Source organism: Canis aureus, chromosome 14 (assembly GCF_053574225.1).
Source record: "Canis aureus isolate CA01 chromosome 14, VMU_Caureus_v.1.0, whole genome shotgun sequence".
In the NCBI taxonomy this organism is placed as follows: domain Eukaryota; kingdom Metazoa; phylum Chordata; class Mammalia; order Carnivora; family Canidae; genus Canis; species Canis aureus.
Window position 1 is genome coordinate 3,440,446 of NC_135624.1, and position 26,118 is coordinate 3,466,563.

General features: G+C 47.1%; 1 protein-coding gene across 5 annotated transcripts in view; it reads right to left on the minus strand.

The window, feature by feature from the left end:
• Positions 1–17,554: 17,554 nt before the first annotated feature.
• The window catches only part of NIPAL2 (NIPA like domain containing 2), a 76,457-nt gene continuing 67,893 nt past the window's right edge, over positions 17,555–26,118 (minus strand). For 4 of the 5 annotated variants that reach the window (XM_077846706.1, XM_077846705.1, XM_077846704.1 and 1 more), the window contains exons 8-12: positions 25,590–25,678; positions 24,548–24,673; positions 21,898–21,961; positions 20,692–20,786; positions 17,555–19,152 (exon numbers count right to left, since the gene is read on the minus strand). In XM_077846706.1, the coding sequence (XP_077702832.1) occupies positions 19,040–19,152; positions 20,692–20,786; positions 21,898–21,961; positions 24,548–24,673; positions 25,590–25,678 (487 nt within the window). In that variant the 3' untranslated portion in view covers positions 17,555–19,039. The remainder of the gene's footprint in view (positions 19,153–20,691; positions 20,787–21,897; positions 21,962–24,547; positions 24,674–25,589; positions 25,679–26,118) is intronic. The other variant, XM_077846703.1, reaches the window with a different exon arrangement.

Consider the following 26,118-nt stretch of genomic DNA (forward strand, 5'->3'; position numbering starts at 1 on the left):
CAGCGGTCCCAGGAGTCTTCAGACCAGACTTAGGAGCTTGGTACAAGTGACCCCGTGACCCGGGAAGGGCACAAACTAGTGCACCTGGGAGCCGTGTGGAGCGGGGGGCTTCCTGTAGCCCGCGGCCCGGCCCGCCGCTGTGCGCTGACCCACGACCTTCCCTGCCCCGGAGCCCCCGTCGGGCCCTGGCGGCTCCGTGGTTGAGCCTCAGCTTTTGGCTCAGGTCGCGACCCCGCGGTCCCGGGATCCAGCACCCCGTTGGGACCCCGGCCTGCTTCTCCGCCTCCTCCCCCGCCCTCACTTGCTCTTGCTATCTCTTCCTAAGATAAATAAGTCTTAAAAAAAAAAAAGGAATCTGCCCCCAACCCCCGCCAGGGCCGGTGCAGCGGGGCCAGCTGTGCGGCGCCGTGGGCCGCGGCTGGAGGGAGCGGGGAGGCCCGAGGCTGAGAGGACGCCCCGGAGGCGGGCACGGCCGTGGGGCCCGCGCATCTGCGCTCCGCACCGGCCCCGGCGCCCCGTCCCTGGGCCCCTCCGCACCCCGGGGCCTCCACAGGGAGCCCGCCGCGAGCAGCCCGGGCCACCGACCGCTCACCCCTGCCGAGTTCTCGATTTCTCCAGGCTGGGCTCCCTTCTCCACAAAGCGGAGCAAGTAGCGGCCAACACGGGCCGAGCTTAGCCTATGCCGGGCCGCTGGCTCCGGAGCCTGGGCTGTCGCCACGCAGTCCTCCTGCTGCGCTGCCTGCCGGGCGCCCGAGGCGGGCGAGCGGTGACGGGGAGGCGGGGCTTGGCGCCTGGCACCCAGGGCCACCCCAGCGTGAGGTGCTGTGGTGGGTGGAATGTGTGCTGCCCCTACGCACAGACTCCCACACGGAAGCCCTATCCCATGATATGATGGCACCTGGGGCCAGGGCCTTTGGGAGATGCGTGGGCTCAGATGAGGTCCTGAGGGTAGGGCCCCCAACACGGGATTCGTATCCTTCTGAAAAGAAATCCCAGACAGCTGGCAGTGTCTCTGTGCTCGCACAAAGGGGTTGTGTGAGCACAGAGTGAGAGGACAGCCATCTCCAAGCTAAGAGAAGGGGCCTCAGGCCAAGAGTTCGCTACCGACACCTTGATCTGGGACTGCCAGTCTCCAGAACTATAAGAAATCAATTTTTGTTAAGTCACCCAGGCCGTGGTATTTTATGATGGCAGCCAGAGCAGACTAAGATGGTTACCTAACTTAATCTTTAAATCCCCTATTCAGTACCATTGGACCCATTTTCTAGATGAAAAACTGAGGCAAAGAGAGTTTCCGTGACCTGAGTTGGGCAACACAGCTGCACAAGCCTCAATTCTAACCCCTGCTGGACCTCTAACCCCGCACCTCCCTGGAGCAGGTGATGGCTTGGTGGCCTTGGATGCAAGTCTCAGAGTCCTAACTTTTGACTCTACTGTGGCAAGTCTCCTTTCTTCAACTCAACTCAGGCTGTTCATCTGCAAAATGAGCAGAACCAGGATAAGTTGGTGTAAGTACGGCAGCAGCACTGAGTGCAGGCAAGGGAAGGCTTTCTGTTGCGATTGAGCCCAGACAAGAAGTTGGGTGACAAGGACCTGCAACTAGGGGTAGGGCTTTGCAGAGCGGTACTTCCCCCAGTGATTCTATTATTAATAGGTGTTGTGTAGTCACGGTTTCAGAAAACAGTGTGGTGTCTTCTCAAGAAAGTAAAGACAGGATTGCCATAGGCTCCCCCAGTCCCGCTCGAGGCACCCCCAGTAGCATTGAAAGCAGGGGTCCACACCTGTTCATGTGTCCACAGAGCATTACTCACTGCAGCCAAGAGGGGAGCAACCCACGTATGATCAGCGGATGATGGAGGATGGGCTAAACACAACGTGCTGTGTTCCTATAACAGGCTGTTATTCAGTCTTTGGAAGGAAGGAGATTCTGGCCTGTGCTGTGACATCAATAGGCCTTGAAGACATTTCGCTCAGTGAAATAAGTCAACACAAGAAGGCAAACAGCGTTTCTGAAGTGTTAGAAGTCCCCTGGTGAGACTAGCTTCAACCCGCAGCCAGGGAGGCTGCCATCGGGACTCTGGAAGATTGTCCCTTCAGCGCGAGCTGTTCCAGAGGGAGCTGGATGGAGGTGCTGCTGAGGTCTGTCTCCCTGCTTATGGGGACAACAGGACAGGAAGCCGCCTGTCTGCGGTCCTGCCTGAGCTTCTTGTTGGTAGATGGCAGTGCCGTCCCTGCTAGCTCCCAGCCATCTGCCGGCTCTGTGCTTGCAGCCTCGCCCCCCCCCCCCCCCCCGCCCAACAGCCGGGGAGCTGTGTCGATTGCGACAGTCTGCCAATGTGCCGTTTGGTTGCTGGAGGTCAGAAAACTTGGCTGTGACACTGCTTTGACAGTGAATGAGATGCTCAACCTTTTCTGCCTGTTTCCCGACTGTCCAAGGACTGGGAAGCTCCCTGCGCTGGTGTGTGGAGTGATGCCTCCTCCGGAAGCCATCCTGGTCTCTGCCACCACAGACTTCCTGTGGTTCTGTGTTGGTGCTCTGCTGGCTGGACCTTGAACACAACCAGAGGGGAACAGAAGTCACATGGAACTCTAAAGTTTGGATGGAGGCCCGGGTCACTGCAGAGCCCTAGCCCTGCACGGGTATAATCACAGCTTGTTCCAGCAATCATGAAGGAGCAGGGCGGCCCTGGGCACACAAGGGAAAGGACTCTCGTTCAGCTTTTCCCTGCTTCCCTTGGATCTCGCTTTCCTTCCTGTCTCCCCCACTGCCCCCCTCCCCATTCACTGTCATGTCCCTTTAGTCTCCTCTTAGACTTTCCCTGTGCCTGGGGGAAAATAATAAAATCTGCTTGGAAAGGGCCGCATGAAGTCAGTTTGAGTAGGAGTAAGAATGCAGTTGACACGATTTAGTTGCTGCCTGTCCCAGAGGCCCTCGCACCCCAACTGTGGACAACAACTCAATGTCACAGCAGACGTGCAGTAATTGGCTCCCACAGGATCTTTCACTCTGGGTATCTCCACCTGTGTGGTCCGTCCCCACACTGAATCAGGGCTGGACGCTGGTGGTTGACTCCCAAGGCTATGTCAAAAAGGCATTGTAGCCTTCTCCTTGGTTCTTAGATCACCTGCTCCGGAGGAAACTGGCCTCCGGTTTGACATGAGGAGACTCAAGCACTCAGTGCTACAGAGAGGTCCATAGGGGCAGAGGCACAGGCTCCAGGCCACAGCTGGCACCAGTTTGCCAGTCACTCAGGGGCTGCTACAGAAATGCATCCTCCATCCCAGCTGTGTCTTCAAGGTACCAGAGCCTCCACGGGGTCCAACTGCAACTTCATGACACATCCTGAGCCAGAATCCTGATCCACAGAAATGATTGGAGATAATCAATGGCTATTGGTTCAAGACTCTAAGTTTTGGGGTAACTCGTTATACAGCATTAGCTAATTAATGCAGTCAGGACTCAAGAGCGGAATTTCCAGCATCACAATCCTTCCTCTGATGAAAGTGCTCACTCCTTCGGTAAGGCTGGGGCTGCACCACTGGGAAGGCCTTACAATCATGCGCTCCACATTCTGACCCCACTGCCAGGCTTCCAGCAGCTGGGGTGCCCCCACATTCCTGGGTGCCCGCCCCCAGTGCCCTGCACTGCCCATACAGCAGCTCCATCTGCTCTCCATGTCCGGCCTCAACCTCCAGGCCAGTGGCTTTGGTGAGGATCACGAGGCAGCAGATGACTTTCCTCCTCATTCCCTTAAGTCTCAGGCACATGACTCATGACTGTTTTGGAGAAAAAGACTGAGATAGAAGGACTGAAGTAGATGGACTGAGGTAGAAGGACTGAGGTAGATGGACTGAGGTAGATGGACTGAGGTAGAAGGACTGAGGTAGATGGACTGAGGTAGAAGGACTGAGGTAGATGGACTGAGGTAGAAGGACTGAGGTAGAAGGACTGAGGTAGATGGACTGAGGTAGATGGACTGAGGTAGAAGGACTGAGGTAGAAGGACTGAGGTAGATGGACTGAGGTAGAAGGACTGAGGTAGAAGGACTGAGGTAGATGGACTGAGGTAGATGGACTGAGGTAGAAGGACTGAGGTAGAAGGACTGAGGTAGATGGACTGAGGTAGAAGGACTGAGGTAGATGGACTGAGGTAGAAGGACTGAGGTAGATGGACTGAGGTAGAAGGACTGAGGTAGATGGACTGAGGTAGAAGGACTGAGGTAGAAGGACTGAGGTAGATGGACTGAGGTAGAAGGACTGAGGTAGAAGGACTGAGGTAGATGGACTGAGGTAGATGGACTGAGGTAGAAGGACTGAGGTAGAAGGACTGAGGTAGATGGACTGAGGTAGAAGGACTGAGGTAGAAGGACTGAGGTAGAAGGACTGAGGTAGATGGACTGAGGTAGATGGACTGAGGTAGATGAGGTTTTCTGCTGGGGAGCTGCAGGCCAGGCTGCAGTGCTGTGCGGTCTAAGAGAAGTGAGCTGTGATGCTCCTAAGTCGTTCTAAGCAAAAGGACCTACTCAACCTGACAGCAAGGGCCTTGGAGACAGGAACTGCATGACCTCCTCTCCTGTTTGTTCACTCCTCCCCCTCCCTCCCCCTCCCTCCCCTCCCCTCCGCCTCCTCTCAAGGATGCATAGGTCAGTACTAGTTTGGACTAGGCATTGTGGACCGAGGACTGGAACAAAACAGACCAATAATCTCTGCTCTCAGAGAGCTTGCATCCTGGTTGGCGAAGCGGACAATAAACAAAATAAAGAAAGTACATTCAGTGGAATATTTGCTAGCAAGAGGTGAGGAAATGAAAGTGCAGAGTGAGTGTCAGGAGGTGGCTGCAGCCTGAGTGAGTGAGTCAGGAAGGTCTGGCTGAGCAGGCCACTGTCTGAGTCAAAGCCCAAAGGAGGCAAGGCCTGAGTCTCTGAGTTGTGTGATTCCTAGGGAAGAATGTTCTAGGCCAAGGAACAGTCAGTGCAGCAGCCTGAGCATCCAGCATCCAGTATGAGGGGGTAGCATCCAGGAACTTTCAAGACACAGCAGGAGCCTGGGTGGCTGCCGTGAGCACCAGCGTGGATGGAGGGAACAGAGGTCACAGGTGAGGGGCAGGCCAAGCACTGGCTCTTTTTCTAAGCGAGCTGGGCAGCCCCGGTGGGACCTTGAGGACCTGACCCTCTTGCTGCAGCATGCACCCTCCCTGTGTCCCTTACCCCGGGCGTCCCCGATGGTTGGAGACAGAGGTGTGCAACCCCCGGCCCCCATCGGCTGATGAAGAACTCAGAGGGCCCTTAGCTGCATCCCACACTAAGCCCTGGGCTAAGGCCTGGGCAGGTACACAGGGCTCTCCTGGCCTGCCTCGATCTGGGACAGACTCTCCCGGGACCCACTGGGGCCTTCCCCTGCTTGTCTGCTGGGTTCCGCACTCGGGCTCCAGTGTGGACGCTCCTGAGTCCATGGATTCTCGGAGCCTGTGAGGTGCAGGGTCTGTGCAGGGGCAGAAAAGAGGTCATCTCCCCCTGCCTGTGTCATCTCTGGTAACGCACAGCCACCCTGCCAGGTAAGGGGCCCTTGGGGGTGCAGCCTCCCCACCAAGCAGCACCTCCACTTAGCTCCCGACCACCTGAGAGCTTGCACCCCCAACTGGGACCTCTCTCCTGCTCAATCTGGCAGTCTTGCCCAATATGAACTCTGTCCTACTTTTTTTTTTTTTTTTTGATATAAAAAGGCAGGATGCTGGCTGGGACGGGAGCTGGTGAGGTGCTGTCGACACCAGCAGTGGTCAAGGGCCCCTGGGAGCCTCACGCTCGGCCGCTGGCCTTAGTGCCTGAGATCCTGTCCACCCTCCCGTCCCCTTGTCCTCTTGCCTGTCCCACGACTGCTCCCTGGCTGCCCCGTAGGCCCTTCTGCTCCTTCCACACCCACCAGGTTTTGCCCCTGGTGGACCTCCAAGGTCATAGTTAGCATCTGAATCACATAGTGGGTTCTTTTTTTTTTATTTTTTTTTATTTTTATTTTTTTTTACATAGTGGGTTCTTGAGACAGACTTTGCCCCGTAATCCCAGACACATTCTGTGTTCTCTTTGCAGGCTCCAGACTCACACATTGTGCACGTTGTGTGTTTGCCGACAGCATGGTCCCACGCCCCTTTCCCAAGCCAGTTGGAGCCTGGCTGTTATCCTCGCTGCCCCAACATGGTCTCCTTGCCCTTGTTTTCTTCTTCATTCCTCAGACCTCATCCAAGAGAAATCTCAAGACCCCCTCTCCTCCCCAAGCTGTTCTGTGACTCGTGGGGCCTGGACCACCCTTCAGAACAAACAGGCCATCCCCAGTCTCCCCACCTCAGCCCTCCCTCACCCAGTGCTTCCCCTCCAGTGAAGACGGACTTTACTGCAGTGCTGGGTTAGGGTTTGGTCCTGGATTGGCGATGTTATTAAAAACAGATTTAGCAGTGCCCCAAGTGGTCAGTCTGCCTGTCCAGGAATGGCTCATCACTGTCATAAAGCTGACAGGACCTTTAGGGGTCAGCTAATCTCTGCTCTTAGGCACGACCACATGTACGTCATTCCTGAGAGAAGGAACGATGCTTCATTTGTTGTTAGGTTTTACAGCCCTCGGGAGAGAGCTGGACCTCCCGTGGAAACCCACTCTGGCGACACTGTTGCCCTCGGCCGTGTTACTGTGCTGTGTGCGTGTGGTGTGCCTGCTCCAGAGGTTCTGTACAGACAGAGCCCGTCTGACCCCCACTGCCCGTGCCCTGCCCCCCTTCTGCAGGTGTAGGACCTGAAACAGGGGCCGCGAGGGAGCAAACCTGGAGAGTGGGAGCACCGTACTGTGGATTCCGCCTCGGATCCTCCCACGGCTGAGCAGCTCTGTGACCCACGGCCACGCTGACGGTATCCCTGAACCTCGGCCCCTTGGCTGTGGCGGGGCCATCAGTGTGGTTACTCTGCAGTGCTTTGAGGCTTGGAGATGAGGCCCGTCAAGTGCCCTGCCCTTAGAAAGTGCTTCATAAATGTCTGCTATTACTGGGAATAGAGACAAAATGATGCCTGGGGGAGGCAATGGGAACTTCAGGACTTGAGAATCTCCCGAGAACAGAATGTGTGGTCTGTGTGGGCAGACGTCAGCCAGGGGCACAACCTCCTGGGAGCCTCCCTGCTCACCTCCTGGGGGAGCTGGAGAAAGCCTGAGGTGCTGGTCCCAGGTCATTTGCATCCTAGATCCTTCCAGCTGGCTGGCTAGCGTCCTGTCCTCAGGCTGTGGGGGGCATGGCACACCGTTATGTGTTCTGGGGAGGGGGTGAGGAGAGGCTGTGATACACATTGCCTGACTTGATGAGAAGCAACTTGTCCCTGGGCTGTTGGTTTCCATGGCAGCGCCAGGAAGAGCAGCCAAGCAACCAGGCAGTTATGCTGGGAAAAAAAAGTAGTATGATTTGGGAACCTAGTGATTGTCATAGCTCTGTGTATGCAGAATACAGAGATTCATTTATATAACAAATATTTTCTGAGCATCTACCACATAACAGGCATTAGTGGGCTAACGGACAAAGATCCCTACTCTTAGGGAGTTCCTGTTGTGGCAGGTAAGGGTGGAGAGGCAGACAGTGAACAATAAATGTCATAAATACATAAATTATACAGTATTTTAAGAGGTGAGTAATGCTATGGAAAGAGAGAGGAAGAAGAGGAAAGGGTCATGGGGCCTAAGACTGCTGGGTAAAAGTGGGAGAAGTTGCAACATTAAATAAGGTGGTCAGTGACACTTGAGCAAAAATTTAGAGAATTTTCAAGGTCAGCGTGGCAGCAAGAGCAGCATGTGCAAAAGCCCTGAGGCAGAAGTATGCATGGTATGTTCAAGGAGGCAGTGAAGGTGGAGGGGAATTACAGGAGGCAAGAGGGGGCCTCCAGGGCAGAGAGATCCTGGAGGTTGGATCATGTCAGGTCTTTGGACCTGAGCTTTTCTAGTGAATGGCCAGTTAGAAGGCTAAAGTAATAATCTCGTGGCAGATGGTAGTCATGGCAATGGAGATGGTAACAAGTCCAGGGCAAGTCCTATTCCTCAGAGGGTTGTAATTGGACACCAGGAATCAGATAAGCATGCAGGGACTAATTCAACGTGTAATAATCTAAGAGTTGCACACACACACACACACACACACACACACACACACGAAAGAGAAATAAGAAAGGAAAGAAAAGAACCCCACAAAACAGAAGGGATTTTGAGGAGGGAAAGAGCACATCTGGCTGATAAAATCATTAAATCCTTGTTTACAGATGGGCTTCGAGGGTGGAAGGTTTCATCCCCCAGGGAGCAGGGGTAGGATGGGGATTAGGGCAGAAGTCACAGCCTGGGCAAAGCAAGGAGGTGGGAGAGGCAAGGCCAGGCCAAAGCCTTTGTCTCTCCTCCCTGCTCTCCTGCCCCAGCCTGCAGCGTGCACTGGGACCCTGGGGTAGACCGGTGAGGGAGTGAGGGAGGGCAGGGACCGGGGCCTGGGAGGAGAGGAGGCAGGGGTGGGATGCTCAGGAGTCGGGAGTCACAAGGGAGGAGGCAGAGATGCCCCGGGGTCCAGCCTGGCCGTAGGGAGAACACGGGTGGGGCGTGGTGGCAGTGGGGAGAAAAGAGGAGACGAGGAGGGCGATGAGCTTGCTTTTGGACATACTGAGGGCAAGATGTCCAAGGGGCAGTGGTCGAGCAGGGGTTGGAAATGCGGGTCAAGGTGCTGTGGCCACACTTGGCCCTCTGCCGATCTGCACTGGTTTCTCTGTCGAGGGGCTCACAGAATCAGAGGGAAGCCTTACGATGAGGCTTAGCAAGCGGGCAGGCACCGAGTGGGCTGCTGGCGCCCGAGCTGGTAGAAACTGCCTCCTGCCCCAGGCTCCATGTTCTGGGAAGGAGCGTGAACGTCCAAGGGCTGGGGACAGGGAGTCTTGCTTTTTGAGCTTTCATAGTGGGAATATGGTGGGGGTGGAGGGGTTTCTGCCTCCCCAGGAAGGCTTGCTCCACGGAGGTTCCCCAAACATGGGGGTCATGTGCCAGGAGCCAAAAGAAACAGAAGTCCCTGTGGGAGCTGGCTGCTTCTGCTGCAACAAAGTACGTAAACAAAGACGTCACCTCCTCGCTCTGAGCCCTAGAAGGCTAGCTCAAGGAGTGTGCAGACTTGGTCGCTTCTGAGCTTAGTAAGGCAGAATCTGTTCTGTGCCTCCCTCCCAGCTTCTGGAAGCCTTGAGTGTTCCTTGGGGTGTAGATGGTTATCTACTCCCTGCATCTTGACATTGTATTTTCTCTGTGTATCTCTTTATCTAAATTTTCCCTTTTATAAGGATACCACTCACACTGGATCAGGGCCTGCCCCAACAACCTCATTTTTTAAAAAAGATTTTATTTATTTATTTGAGAGAGAGAGAGAGAGAGCATGAGCAGGGGGGAGAGAGAGAAGCAGACACCCCCTGAGCAGGGAGCCCAATGCAGGACTCCATCCCAGGACCCTGGATTCAAGACCTGAGTCAAAGGCAGAAACTCAACAGACCAAGCCACCCAGGCACCTCTAACAACCTCATTTTTAACTTGATTACCTGTATAGGGGTTAATTTAAAGACCCTATTTCCAAAAAGAAGTCACATTCTGAGGTAGTAGGGATTAGGACTTCAGTGCATATTTTGGCAGGGAAGGCAGTGGACAGAATTCAGCCCATAACAGTTTCCTGCAGTAGCATGTTGGTTTGGCTTTTTTTTTTCTCCCTAACTTCATTTCTCTTCCTCTGAAGAGCAGGATGGTTTTCATCCTGATGGCTTTAGAAAGATGTTTATGTAATTAGCAATTGCTAAATTATGGAAATGAAATAAATCTGCTTTGTTGTTTCAATCATTTATAAAAATCAGTTAATAAACTTTGCTTTGCTCTCAGCAATTTCTGTTGCTAGACTATAGATCCAATGCTCTGGTTGTGGAGAGTGTCCCTGGCCATGGGATAAATATTTTTTTTCCATTATTAACTTTATTGTTGTGGTGCAAAAATCAGGAAAGCAAGGCTGTTCTCATCGCTTTTGGACAGGGAGACATGTTCAGCACGTGGACCGTGTGAAGGGGCCAAATACCAGTTTGTAGCAGGGCCCTGTCACCCCTGGGAGGCCCACCCAGGAACTGCTGGTTCAGCACTCAGACTTTTCCCCCCAAACATATTTGACGCCCCATGGTTTTCAGAAAGGACATGAAGTGGCACGTTGTGTCCTTAGGCCTGATATGAGCAGTGCCTCTGCTCAGGCCATTTGGATGAGCTTTTCCTGTCTTGTCACCTCTGCTGGTGCCTCTGCTGGGGATTCCATGCTCTGTATGCAGGATTGTGAAGGAGAACGTTGGGGTGTGTGTGCCAGGCTTCAAGCCCCCTCATTGCAATGGTCACCCACTCTTCCTCCTGTGTCTTCTCTCTAAGGCCCAGCAGGTCAGAAATAATGAGCTCTACTCTATAAACAGGGACATGGGGGTCACCAGAGGCAGACAGGCACCCAGAAATTTGTTTCCTTCTAAATAGGGCTAGACAAAGGGGATTTGGGAATTCACCCAGGAGAGCCTCCCACCCCCAAATAAACCTACTAGCAAAGAACAGGAAATAGAAACGTGGAAGAAAAGAAGTCACTTTTATGTTCTTTGGGGGGTGTTGGCCGGCGGGGGCGGGAGCAGCGGTCTTTCCAGATGTCCGGAGAAGCCCCTGGCCTGCAGAGAGCAGCAGCGCTGAGGAAATAGGAAACACCAGAAATCTATTTTTATTTGATGCCGTCTTTACTTTGCCTCGTTTTAGTGGAAAATAAGTCTGCATTCCACAAAACTCCTTAGTGAACAACAGATATACGCGGAGGCAGTGCCAAGGCTCTCCTTCAGCAGCGGTGGTTTGGACCAGTTTCTTCCTTGTGGAGCCCGTGGAGGCTGGGGCCTCTCGGGGCCTCTCGGGGCAGGCAGCAGGTGGCTCACCGCATCGCCAGCGAGGCAGCCCTGGGCCCCGGGCGCAGAGTTCCTTTGTCCTCTGCAGAAGCTGGGTGCCCTGGCAGAGGAGAGGGGGCGCTCCTGCTCATGTCCTCCCCGGCCCTATCCCCCTGGAGTCAGCACCTGCACCCCTGGAGACGGTGACCACGGCCACACGGCCCCCAGGGACGCTCACTCCAGTCCTGAAGGTGGGATGAACTCCGCACCGGGAACTAGTTAGGGCAGGGGCGTCCTCCCCCGCTGCCCTGTTCCTGGCTCTGCTGTTGCCCTGGGGCTGCCTGTTCAGATCTTCACTCCCCTGGTGCAGAGGCAAGGAATGAGGGGTCTGTAAGCCTCTTCTGCCAGTGAACTCTTTGGCTTTTTCTTGTCTGTATGATTTAGGGGTGACTGATCTTTCTTCCCATACTGAGAAGGTTTCCCACTATGTCTCCTGCTCCCCTGAACATCTGTCTGCGTTCTCCCTCTCCCTCTCGCCATCCTGAAGTTACCATGTATCAGGATTACTACGCCTTTAAAAAAGAACAAGGTTATAATGTTCCTTAAAGATTAAGCCTAGGATTGGGGCACCTGGGGGGCTCAGTTGGTTAAGCATCTGCCTTCAGCTCAGGCCGTGATTCCGAGCTCCTGGGATCCAGCCCTGCATCAGGCTCCCTGCTCAGCACTGGGTTCCCTGCTCTGCTTCTCCCTTTCTCTCCCTTTGTGTGCTCTCTCTTATTCAAATAAACACATCTTTAAAAAAAAAAAAAAAAAAGATTAAGCCTAGGATCTACAAAAGACTTATGGTCATTTTGGGGGGCTCACCTTCTCCTATCTCCTATCAGAAGACTGCCCCATACGGGTTCTGGACTCTCACTGAACAGGGCTAAACTGTAATTTGAGTGCTGGAAGGAACTTCCTCCCGGTTTTCATGGAGCACTTCTCAAATGGGCTCATCCTTTCCCCTTTATGTGCTAGCAGCCACATCTAACTAATATTTGCTATAAACTGTGAGTCTTGGGACAATCAGACCATTCTGATGACCGGGAACACGCAGTCACTCCAGCCAGCTGGAGAAGACATTGGCTGTCATTGTGAACATATCCATGAGCGGAGGGAGGGGATCTCACACATCTGGGCCCTCCCAAAGTTCCCAAGGCAGGCCCCAGCCTCAGCTGTCCCTGCAGCTCTCTAGTCAACCCTGCTCTGCGTCTACGTTTACAGGATTACATACTTCCCCTTCCTCTGCCAACAGATTTGGCTCTTTTATTTCAGCTCTTTTATGCTCACGTTTCCTTCTTCCCTCCAACTTCAATGTCTTGCTGACCCCGACTTGCTACAGCCCTTGCTGTCTCTCCTACCATCATACTTCCTGAGCATGGCTTCCAGTCTCTGCTCCCCTCACCTGACCCCTTGATTCTCTCCATATCTCTCAGTTCAGGTTCTGGGGCTGGGGTGCAGCTCTGGCTGGCCCAGCACATCCCTCTCTGGGTCCAGCTTTTCTGCCTGAGGCCATCTCAGAGGTCACTGCCCAGCCTTACGGCCCGACTACTCTGGTCCTTTCTGGTAGGATGGGATGTGCCACAAATGTGAAGCATGAATTCTGTTGTGACTTCCTGAATGTTTATTATGCCATCTCATATTGATGGTGAACAACTAGGAAAGGTAAAGGAGCATGTCATTAAATTCTGACAGGCAAGTTTTTGATTATGTCTTTGGGTCCATCCTGCACTCCCAGAACTGAAGTTAATGCCATCATGTACCTTCCAAATGAAATCCAAACTCTTAATTCTGTGTCAGAGCTGGCCACTCAAGTCTTTCTAACCTGCCTTTCTCATCCTATCGGTTGCCTTCCTCTTCACATGACCCCATGCTGCAGATGTTTCCAAGCTTACTCTGACCTAGTCAGCTCCTCTTTTGCTCATGGGCTTTGACGACCAGCTCAGGACCTGCGTTAGTTTCCTAGGGCTGCCACAGCAAAGTACCACAGTACCACATCCTGGGTGGCTTCAAACAACAGAAATATATTCTCTCATAGTTCTGGAGGCCTGAGGTCTGTAGTCAAGGTGCTGGCAGGGCTGTGCTCCTTCCAAAGGGTCTAGGAAAGAATCTTTCCTTGCCGCTTCCCATTTCTGGTGGCTTCCGGAATTCCTTGGCTTATGGCCTCCTGGCTCCAATGTCTGTCTCTATCTTCATGTGGCTTCCCTCTCTCCCCACCGTGTGTTTCTGTCCTTTCCTTTCCCTTCTAAGGACCCCTGTTATTGTATCAGGTTATCCAGGATTTAACTTAGGATGATATCATCTTGAGATCTTTAATTATATCTGTAAAGACCCTTTGGCCAAAGAGGTCACATTCATAGGTTCTAGGAATTAGGAGGTGGACATATCTTTTGGGAGGAGCACCATCTAATCCACTATAATCTCTAGTTCCTTTGTGAAGACTGCCTCCTGGTCAAAAATGACCTCTCTCCCCTCTGGGCTCCCTTGCCCTTTATTCAAATCTTTTAAGGCACTTTTAAAATTTTTTATTTTTATTATTTTTTAAAGATTTTATTTATTTATTTCAGAGAGAGAGCACACAGGGTGGTGCATAGAGGAAGAGACAAGCAGGGAGCCCGATATAAGGCTTGATCCCAGGACCCTGGGATCATGACCTGACTCAAAGGCAGGCACTTGACTAAGCCACCCAGCTGCCCTACCAAATTTTTTTTTTAAATTTTTTAAGAAGATTTTATTATTGATTGATTGCAGAGGAAGGGGCAGAGGGAAAGGGAGAGAGAACCTCAAGCAGACTCCACACTGAACACAGAGCCCAATACAGGGCTTCATCTCACAATCATGACCTGAGCCAAAACCAAGAGTTGGATGTTTAACTGACTGAGCCACCCAGGTGTCCCAAAGCACTTTTGACGTTCTCTTGTGCAGTGTAGACATATTGGTACTAGTGGTAAGAGTGTGGGTTGCAGAATTAGATGTCCTGGGTTCAAATACCAGCTCTGGCACTTGCCAGCTGAATGACACTGACCAAACCACTTCTTGCTAGGGACAGGCTGTAATGGGGTGCTTAGGGCACATTTAAGGAGATATTCACTCTCAGGGCCCAGCAGGTGCAGGGTCAGCTTTCTCACTACCTTGAGAGTGAGATTTTCATGAACTTCCTTAAATTTCATGCCCCAACTGCCTCTCTTGCCTTACCATAGTCCCTGCCCTACCTATTGCCCTGTTTTTTAACCTGTCAGGTAGGGAAAATGACCTCCCTGGTAGAGAAATTGTAAGGACTAGGGTTGCCTGGGTGGCTCAGTTAAGCATCTGCCTTCGGCTCAGGTCATGATCTCGGGGTCCTGGGATAGATCCCCACATCAGGCTCCCTGCTCAGCGAGGAGTCTGCTTTTCCCTCTCCCTCTGCCTCCTGCCCCTAACTTGTGCTCTTGCTCCCCTACTCTGTCTTTCTCTCTCTCTCTGTCTTTCTCAAATAAATCAATACGTCTTTTAAGAAAAACCCCTACTTTATTTAAAAAAAAAAAAAAAGAAAGAAATTGTAAGGACTAAATAACACAAGTAAAAGCACAGTCCCTGGCTCAAGAAATGAAAGCTGTGGGATCCCTGGGTGGCGCAGCGGTTTGGCGCCTGCCTTTGGCCCAGGGCGCGATCCTGGAGACCCGGGATCGAATCCCACATCGGGCTCCCGGTGCATGGATCCTGCTTCTCCCTCTGCCTGTGTCTCTGCCTCTCTCTCTCTCACTGTGTGCCTATCATAAAAAAAAAAAAAAAAAAAAAAAAAAAAAAAAATTAAAAAAAAAAAAATGAAAGCTGTATTTCTCCCACCAGACAGTAAGTTCCTGAAGAACTGGCCTTCATGTCTAATTCATTTTTATAGTCCTAATAACTTGAAACACATTACACTGAAAATAGTATGTGATTAATTATGTTCAAGTGAATTAATATTTGCCAAGTTTAAGCCATGTGGTGTTTGGGTCTATAATCAGGAAAACAGCTCAAACTTTGAGTCCTTGGATCAAGAATTCTTGAGCTGGTTCATTTCCTTGTTCGCATTTAGCATTGAGAAGGTTTAGGTGAGGAGCTTTGGATGGAAGTAGAGTCCAAACCTCAGAAAATTGCTGAGGTTGGTTTTCAAATTAGAACCATGAAGGAAAAGGCTCCAAAAGCAGGATGCGTGCACACTGGAAGGATTAGCTTGCGTCTGGGTAGCAGCAGCTCAAATGTGCAAAGTGGCTTTGGTTCATGCGTGCTGGTCACATCAGGATGGATGGGCTCCTTCTCCATTATGCACTCACCAGTCCCCTGGGAAGATTTTTTTCCTGGAACATGGAGACTATCTTGCATCTTGCCTGGAACTCCGTGAAACTGTTGGCAACATTGGGCTCAGCTGGGTGCATCCCGAAACACATTTATTTGATATCAGAGTTGATATTCCTCTTTTACATTGTGGTTGGGACTCATGAACTCTCAGTAAGGACCGACATTGAAGAGGAGTTTCCTCCCTCTCTCGCAAAAAATGTTTCCTTGGACAGGACATAACTCCTGTAACTGATTTGCTCTCCTGGCACAGGGCAGCATGTTGTGTGGTACCCCGAGGCTGGTAAGAAAGGGGACGACTCAAGAATTCCTGGGTGGGAAGGCTTTTCCCTGTGCTTACCACAATTGCTGAAACATGAGGTTTAATAGCCCAAGACTGGTCTATATTTGCATGGAAACTGTGTTTGTGTGGAATTTTATTTTTTTATTTCAAGATGGCCATAATAAGACCCAGACTGTTGAGGAGTCTAATGATTAGAAGCAGCTCCAAAATGTCCCACACAACCATGTTAGGTTCCATTGCAAGATCTTGTTCTCAAAGTTCAAAATGCGTGGTGTTCAGCTAGCCACCTCACTAAAGCACTTCTATCCACCTAGGGCCAGACACGTGCATTCCGTTTGCCCTTGCCTGGTGCAAGGACTGCCTCCATAAACGGCCGTGGAATTTAAGTAAGGCAGTCTGGAGGGGTGTTGGGAAGGATCATTTTAGTAACTAGTATATTTATGTCCATAATATCACTATTAAATTGGCAAATATGAAGCAGCCTTTAGTGTGGCCCAGCGTATATAGTCACCATTCCTGGATGAGCTGTGTGCTTGGAAACAGGGAGTGTAAAGAGGGTTCTTGGCTTCCAGGAATTTGACTCAATGTTTCAATCCATTTGAGTCATGTCCCCGATTACACCTGCTTCTTTTGGAGCCATACCTGCATATTATCACCATTACTCTTCAATAGCACTGAAATTGCAATAATCTATTAAATCTGTCTTTTCCCGTTCTTTCACTGCCACAAAACAGAATTTCCAGGAGCTTGTGGGGGTGGAATGGGGGTGTTAAAAAAATACATTCTGAGTCACTGCTTGAGGAGCTTTTATTGTATTTTTCCCTCAAGTGATTCTGGTAGTGAAAGTATTATGGGTATAGAACAAGCAAACACTTAAACCGGAAACAATCAGATGGAAAGTCCTCTGCTTTAATGAGAGGTAACTGGTACTCATTTCTGAAGCTATTATCAACTGGGAGTGTGGGATTGGAGAGGCTCTTCCACTAATATAGGTAGTGGTGCTCACAAAAGAACCACTGCTTTCAAGAGAAATGTGGGCACCAGCAACTTGGTGAAACTTGGGCATCATTGCTTCTATCTGCATCTTAGGTAAGCAACCAGAGCCTCATGTAAATATCAAGACATGGCTTCACTATGCCATAGTATCCCAGTTTGTTATGAGTCATGTAGTGTCACCATCTCAACTCCAGAATGCCCAAGGAGCAAGAAAGAAATTGTGTGGCAGGGGCAAAAGGAATCTAGATCAGAGACTGGCACACTATAGTCCTAGGGCTGACCACCTGTTTTTTGTAAACAAAATTTTACTGGCATACAGCCATGCTCATTCATTTATATATCGAGTATGTTTGCTTTCATGCTAGAATGACAGAGTTGAGTAGTTGTGACAGGCAACGTTGGCCCAAAACCCAGAAATATTTACTCTCTGTGTCTTTACTGGAAAATTTTGCAGACCCCTTGTCTAGACAAATAGTCAAATGAGTCAAGTTATTGGCTAAAGATCCCCAATTCGCAATGCCAAGAGAAGGACTGGGTTGGCTTTGGTTGTTGTCATGCACTTTGTAATTTACAAAATCTTATGAGCCAGTACAACTAAAACTCCTATTCACTCCTATTCTCCTTTTGAATAAGCAATATGGAAAGTAAAATTAGGTCTTGATATATTTTGTATGTTGCCTGGACTTCTAAAGCATTGCTGGATTGCTGAAATGAGCGTAAGTCAATGTCATTTCTCAAAACTTTTAAAAGATGCAAATGTTGGCAACTACTAAAGTATTGGCATTATGCTTGTGTCTGTACAAAGTTCTGCAATGCTCAAAACCACGTTTTGTAGCTATAAATGTAGCCCTACTTCAAGTGAAACTCTTTAGTCTAAATATTTTCCCAATCTTTGAAACCAGTTTTAAGAGTCATCAGAAATCTTTAGTTTAAGACACCAGACACATTTCTTAGTTGAGCCTTCCAGTGCCAACATGTTGGACCAATTCAGTAAAACATGCCATAAATTATATGACTGCTTTATTTGAATTACGGGATACTTTCCACAATAGCAGGAATTCTTACCAGGAGTTCAAACATGAGTTCTAGGTTATTATTCAGACAATGGTGATGGATTCAAATCTTGCCTTTGTAACCAGGTTTGGTCAGGGGTATAGTTTATGACAAAGAACAAAGCTAGAAGACCCCTAGTAGTTAAGGGGTTTGCAGTTTCAATAGCTCTGAGTCACACAACCTTCACAAGTTGGGAGGACAATTGGCTGGAACAACTTTGGACTAGTATGTTAGAAGTGATTTGAAGGTTTTGAAATGTCATTAAAGATAGGGCTTATTACTTGATGTTGGTTACAATGAAGGCTAGCTCTTTTCATGTCATTTAAATATATTAGTAAATCATAAATAACATATATGATTATGGACTCTATGGGCATATGAATCTTAGTAGATATGTGACTAGTCACGGCAGAAAAGCCATTCAGGGTACAGGAGCACACAGCCGTCATCTCTAGACTCAGGTTGCGCCACCTGGCTACGTCTACAGATTTAAATGGCTAAAATCCAGTTCTCTACTCATAGCTGTACTTTTGCCTAGAAGAGTTTATAAAGCTTGGGATAATAAATTGGGGGAAGAAATGGTGTCCTAGTGAAAATAACACTAAGAATTTAAATACAATTTTTGAGACTTGTGTCGAGTTAAAACATAATAAACCCACTAGGTAAGTCATAAGAACTACACATATATAAGCACAGGATATGAAGTTTTCAGTTTCAAGTATAATAGGATCATATAGCTGAAGAAAATGTTCATCATTCTATATTTTTTGAAAAATTGGGTCTTAATTCTTAAATTGCTCCTTTCTTAATCTGAAAAAGTTCACTAGCCAAGGTATACATCATCACAGAATGCCACTTACAAAACTCTAATTTTAAAGATACCCTTAATTTTCAAAGGACAGTTACAATAGGGCTCACTTTCAGAAAAGATGATTCACCGTTCTAACTTAGGAATAGAAAGGTGAGATCCTTATGGGGGAGGCTCATAAAAGATGTTGTAGGAGAAACAAATGTTCTCAAACCTTTGGTACAGGAATGAGGTTGTGGGATGAACATGTCTCTTTTAAAGTAAGGCAGCTGATGCTATAAGTCATGTGGGAAAGGCAGCCTATGTGTTCTGGAGCCAAAATCATGAATGTACATTTTTGTGTGACAGTCCTGCTTAGGGAGCCAGGGTCTAATTAAAATCTAGCCGGTTAGATGTTCACAAGGGGGAAGTCCAGGGTGTGGGGAACACTTCAAATTACATTCCATGAAGACATTAGACTGTCAGAGCTTAGGAAGGCCTGGTTGTCTGTAAAAAAGGAGGTGGGATAAAGGGCTGTGTAATGCTAGCACATGTCAGCACAAAATAGCTGTGGACACAAATGGAACATATGCAGTTTTTTTAAAGGTGGTATCGAATAGCAGGCCAGCAGCCATCCCTCTCGGCATTTTAGTCCTCTTTCTTCTCTCCACTTTGGCTCTTTGTTGAGACACTTCCATCAGGCAAAGTTCCATAGGATAAGCCATTTGAATCTGGTTGTATTTTGTCCAACACTTGTTTCCCTGTGGAGATAACAATCACAAAAAATCCTTTGCTCTCTTAAAAAAAGAATAAGTCTTAATAATAATTTCTCTCTCTAGGCCACATTTCATTCCCTTTTTAAAATAAGATGTAGTCTGGGCAGCCCGGGTGGCTCAGTGGTTTAGCGCCGCCTTTGGCCCAGGGCCTGATCCTGGAGACCCGGGATCGAGTCCCATGTCGGGCTCCCTGCATGGAGCCTGCTTCTCCCTCTGCCTGTGTCTCTGCCTCTCTCTCTCTCTCTCTCTGTGTCTCTCATGAATAAATAAATAAAATCTTTTTAAAAAATACGATGTAGTCACTCTCTCAACAGAAGAAGAGATAAACATCAGGAAGAAAAGGCCCCGGAACTCAATGTCCCTTAATGGGGACAATGCACTGTCCCTGGAGAGAGTGGTCTCCCCACCACCCAGGGCCTACTGTGCTGGGCATGGAAATTGGGTTGGATCAGCAGAGAGGTGAACATGCAGCATCCATTCATCTCCACACCTTCCTTCCTGGGGTCCTTTCTCCTTTTCCATGTTTGGTCTAATGCATGTAACAACAAAGAAAAGCAGACTCCCACAGCAGCTTCTAAAAGCTGTTGCTGATCTTCTGGATGGGGCTTTGTGAAATGAAAAATTGCATTAAAAATACGTAAACACTATTTTACCATCCAAGTCATTTACAATGCACATCTTTGCCACAAACACCAATTCTTGCTCTTAGCTGATAAGAGGGCTCAAGAAGGAAAGAGAACACAGAATTCCTTGGGTCCTATTTTCTCAGGTAGAGCATGAAGGCTTTAATGGTTTTTGCTTCAAAGACTTGGACCTAACAGAATGGTAGAGGAAGCTGTCAGAATGTCATTACTTCTGTCTAGAAACCTGCAGGTCACCCCAAATCCCTAGCAAAGCCAGAGATATTGGGTGGGCAGGGGAAGAGGTGAGGACACAGCCAGCTGTTTGCTATGCTCTAAAGATTGCTTCTGTTGTCTGCGTGACTACAGTGAGAGTGGAGGACTGCCTACATGCACATGTTTGATGGTCAGGATGAAGAAGGCAATGGGGGCGGGGGGAGAAGCTACCCATGTTCCCACATTCGGGTGACTGTGAAGAACACCCCTTCTGTCCCCACTGTACACAGGCCACTGCAGTCTTCCCCAGGGACTGTTTTCTTTAGCAGCCTAATGCCCTGTCCTTAGAAGTTCCTTCAAAGGCTCTCCAGGCAGCAGGGGACCCCTGCTGCTGGTAGTCATTCCCCACTCTTATCCTCCTTTTTCAGTTTAAGGAACCCCCCAAAAAGACATTTGCAACACCAAATCAAGAAAATGGGGCCAGTGTTCTGTGTAAAACTGACATTCAAATAAATGATTATTAACACTGACAGTTAAAACATTGCCTCTGGTTTCATCGTTAAATAAACACTTTTCTGAGGATAAGAATTATGTTTTATATTGATTTTAACACCCCAAATAACACCAGCAACTATTAATTTATAAGGATAAAGTTTTCCATCGTAAGTTAAAGAATATACAGTTTTACCAGGAATATTTCCAAAATCAATGTAGGACTGTGGCAGATGTTCCTTTTCTCGACTTCTTGTGACCAAAAACACACCAAGGAACGACAGAAAACACCTGTAAGAATAATATTAATAAAGAACACAAGAACACTGAAACAACCTATGGTGTTAAATAACTGAGCCCCATATTCTACATGATGACATAAATTGCACTGGGTTTGTTTTTCCTGTTTCTCAGGGTAAGCCTTCTAGAATTTGTCTTAATTGCTACAGCCAATTATATTTTTTTCCCAGAACCAAGACCTGGGTGGCTTCCAATAAATCTCTGCCCCAGGTTTTTACCATCTGGAGGCTAATTCAGGCTCTAAACCCTTTGGGTAGACACTAGGTCTCATTTTCTATCCATGCATGCCCAGACCTGGCATGCAACATGAGCAAAAATATATATATATTCTTTAATTTTCTAAGAAATTTAATTGTCCTTGGCCATAAGAATAGTCATAGTTTCCTAGAAGTTTAGGCTTACCCAAGTATCTTATGAAATTGAATTTTCAAGCTTAGATGGTTTTCTATGCTGAAAATAGTCTGGGCTCAAGTCTGCATTAATAATGGTCATGCAGAACACCAGATCAAGAAACAGCTAAGCATTAATGGAGTGCCAGCTGTAACCAACAGAAGATCTTACACACTGGTCATATTTTGTCAAAGTTCTGCTCTCTGTTTGCAGGCATGTCAGCAATGATGCTGACCAAATTTCCAGGAAGGGCTAAAAAGGGCCCAGACACAAGAAAGGGATACCACCAATCTGACGTTATTAGGTCCAAAGCTAATAACCTGCCCCAGACTTAACCTTTTACTCTAGGTGATTCCAGAGGCATCTGTGGTTCCTGAGTGAGTTCTAACCTAGAAATTTCCTAGAGCAAGGTAGGTCTGATTTAGTACAGAAAAGTCATAGAGTAGCTACAATAGCCTGTGGATTTATCTAGACCTTGCCTGGAACTGGAAATCCCCAGGTTCTGAATCCTCAGAGGGAGACCCAAGTTACCAAGTCAAAGAAACGGAGTTCTGTATAGGGTGTTAAATTGAAAACTATGTTTCTTTTAAGAGCTCAGGAAACTAATGTTTCTTATGTTATCTTCCAATTTTATATACCTCAGTACAATGCCAAAAATCCCACATAAAAGTAATAGGATTTCACATTCCTTACTTATGAGACATCTACTCACCCAAAAAAATATATAAATACAGTTACAAAAGCTGCACCAAGGAACTCCTGATAAAATATGATACCTGTAGCAGGAATAAAAGACAAACTTAATTTTAGGGTAAAAATATATGTTATATATATATATATATATATATATTTGGAATATATTACTTACACATTGTTTTTCAAATTGTGTTAATGTATTATTTTTTTCTAAGTACAGTTATCCTTAAAATATAAATTCTGTAGCTTAGTTTTAAAATATTTGCATGCCACACTTAAAATCTTCAGTGATTTCAAAAAGAACAGAGATTCATAGACTTCAATAATCATGTATTATTATTACTATAAAATCAACACAATTGACATAACTTTTGTAAGTAGATATTTCTCTCTCTCTCTCTTTTTTAAGATTTTATTTGTTAATGAGAGACATGGAGAGAGAGAGGCAGAGACACAGGCAGAGGGAGAAGCAGGGTCCATGCAGGGAGCCTGATGTGGGACTCGATCCTGGGACTCCAGGATCACACCCTGGGCTGGAGGCGGCGCTAAACTGCTGAGCCACCAGGGCTGCCCTGTAAGAAGTAGACATTTCTTACCCAGTCTAAGATTTGTCCCACTGGAACATGCAAGAAAACAAAACTCTAGTGACATTTCTCACCTACCCTTTTAGGCCAGGGATCAGCAAGCCTGACCTGAGAGAGTCTGAGTAGACTCAGGCCTCTGACACATCATTCCCTTTAGGGCAGCACTAGCCACTCATGCTGGCACTCTTAGCAATGCCATGTGTGTGCTCAGGCACCGCAAGGAACAGCAGCAACTGCCATTCTACCCAGCTCCATCTCTTACTGCCACCACCCTCTCTCCCTTCTCCTTCTTTGGGTCTTCCTTTTTGGGTGAAGGAAAACTTGGATGTGTTGTTTAATAAACTTTTCTCCTCTTCTTGCTGGTGTCGATGATTTCTTCTTGGTCTAAGGTCCCAAAGCCTTCAGAGAGTTGTTGTTTTCTTTTAAAGGGTATCTTTAAATAATGTATTATTTGGAATTGAATTTGTGTGTGTGTGTGTGTGTGTGTGTGTGTGTGTGTGTGTGTGATATTAGCCTTCCTAGTCATCCGACAAATATTTATGGAGTCCTACGTGCCAGCCACTGTGCTAGGTGCTGCAGATACCACGATGAACAAGACAGAGTCCTCTACCTGAGGAGTGCTCTCAGAAGCCCATATCCTCACCTAGAGAATAAGCTTTGTCCAGGAAGAAGCCCAAGTCCAGTTCTAATAAGTATCTGTCAAGGGGATGAGCATTATTCCACATTACTGCACACTTCCTTGTAGTCATTTTAATGTTTTCGTGTTATTCTAAGCAGATGCACCATAATATTCATTTCTCTAAGGGCATTTTAAGCGGTTTTGAAATTTTTTTTTGCTTTAGTCAAGTAGCAATAAACTTCTTTGTACATATTTCTTTTTTTTTCTCAGCATCTTAGGACTTTTCTAGTTATTGCTGTTTAAAGCAGAATTTTTTTAAAGAGTAGAAACATCTTTAAAAAAATTTTTGTAGTAAAATATAAATAACATAAAGCTTATTACCATTATAACCATTTTTAAGTTTGCAGTTGTGTTAAGTATATTCACACTGTTGAACAACTAATCTCCAGACCTTTCTCACCTTGCCAAACTGGAAGTCCATACCTATTAAAGGACAACTCTTCATTTTCCCCTCCTCCAGCCTCTGGCAATCATCACTCTACTTTCTACTTCCCATTCCTGTAAGTCAGACTACTCCAAATACCCCATATAGGTGCAATCATACAGCACTGGTCTTCTTATTTCACTCAGCATAACGTCCTCAAGGTTTCCATGTTGTAGCATGGGTCAGAATTTCCTTCCTGTTTAAGGTTGAATAAAATTTGATTGTATGACATACCACTTATTCTTTTTCCATTCATCTACCAATGGACATGTGAGTTGCTTCCACCTTTTGGCTACTGTAAATAATGCTTCTATCACCCAGGCATACAGGTATGTTTGAGTACTTGCTTCCAATTCTTTTGGGTATGTACCCAGAAGTGGAATTGCTGAACTGTGTGGTAATTCTATGCTTAATGTTTGGAGGAACTGCCATAGTGTTTTCTATAGTGGCTACTTCATTTGACATTCCCACCAACAGTGCAAAGAATTTAATTTTTTCCAGATCCTCAGCAATACTTGTTAATTTTTTTCTATCTGCCATCCTAATGGGTACAGGTGGTGGTATCTCCTTGTGATTTTGACTTAGATTTCTCTAATGATTAGTGATGTTGAGCATCTTCTCATGTGCTTACTGGTCATTTGTACATCTTCTTTGGAGAAATGTCTATTCAAGTCCTTTGCCCATCTTTAGATTGGGTTATTGTTATTGTGGTTATTGTTGCACTGTAGGATCAAAGACTAAAAATATTTTTAAGGTTCTAGATAAAAGCTATGAAACTGAGTTCTAGGAGGGCAGTATCATACCACCCAACTCCATGGCAGCACCTATGATACTGTAGCCTTGCTGGCATCAATTATTGCAATAAAAAGTATGAAACAGAAACTTTACCAATTTATAGGCAAAATATGGTATGGACTTTTAGTTTTAAGCTAGACTTTTTGATGGGGGCAAAAAGGGAAAGTTAGTCAAGAAGCTTCACCTCCATTCCATACTTCAACAGCAGATGAATGATCACTCCCAGAAAGCTCCAGCCTCCCTGACTCATCAATTACTTGGTGTGTTGAGTACTGAGATTCCAGCCCTGTTGGTCCTCCTACAAAAGATTCTTTTCAAGGGAACTATATTTTTTTACACATCTTTACAACATTAATATTAACTATTAGGGGACATGTCATGCCTGTAACTCTTTTTGGCCCTATTAATTTTTTCTAATAACTCTAGGGCACACAAATATGAAATCTTTTCTTACTTTCTTTTGTCAACAAGCATAAAATGCTTTTAAAAAATCAGATGTCTTTGTATATGATTTTTCTCTTTAAAAGTAAGGTTCAATTTGGGGAAATAAAAAAATGCATCAATTACTCTTAAAAACTGCCCACTAGCAGTCGCATTGTTCACCATGAAATAAGAAAGATGTGCCAATTAGGTAACATATTCCTTAATTACTACCAAAATGCATAAACTTTGCTTTGGCAAATGAACTTCCAATATGAGATGGTAGTAAATATATCCAATAAGCCAATAAACAAGGGCACATAAGGAGTAACCTTAGGAGTGAGAGACCGGAATCTACCATATTTTTGTCTGTACCAATTTTCAAATTTACGCTTTTTTAAAAAAACTACTGTGTCTCATACACACACACACACACACACACACACACACACACATATTTGGAAATACCAAAGAACCAGAATAGTAAAAAATAGAGTCCAGAGCATCAAAGATAGTAGTTTGTATTCTCATCTGCCTGGCCTTCCATGGAACACTGGATTCAGTGTTGGGCCCCACTCTGATGAAGGCAGTGAGGGACAGGGAAGAAGAGTTAGGACGCTTCCACTGCTTTGATTATCAGAAGGGCTGGCAAGGAGAAGACTCCAGAAAGCAGAGCTAAGATGAGAGTCTTGAATTCACAGTCTCATTTAACCTAAAGATTCCTTGTCTCATTTACTCTGAAAGAAACTTGATTTTATGCCTGGTGTAGGGGTAGAATCACCTAGGTGTAGAAAGCCGAAGCTCACCTGCTATAATGGCACTGGTCGTAAAGAAGACGTGGTTGACTGGCACCACCATTGTTGTGTTGTAGAGTTTTGTAGCTTGATTCAGGAACCTAGAGCAGAAGACACTTACTGGGGCTTGGACTTTAAGAGACGCACAGCAACATGTTAACAGTAACATCAAGAAACTTAAGCTACAACTACAAAGGAAAAGGAAGTGCAGTAAAAGGGCATTTCCAATCAGCAGTCATAGCTCATAGCTTATATGCATCTGATGTATGAGATCAGATGTCAGGTTTTATGGTCTGTTTAAACCAACAACAGTAACAATGAAAAGTAATTAATCATATTCTGAGGCCACAGAAGTTTGAGTTGGAAGCGATTCAAGCTGCTGGACCAGTATCACACTGGAGCTGATTCATTAGGATAGACCCTAGAATCTGTTAAGTATCATATCTGGGGAATAGTATAGCTATCCATTGACATGCCACGTGCCAAGAAAGAAGATGGAGAAGTAAAGGAATGTTTAATATTTCAAAAACAATGCTCAGGA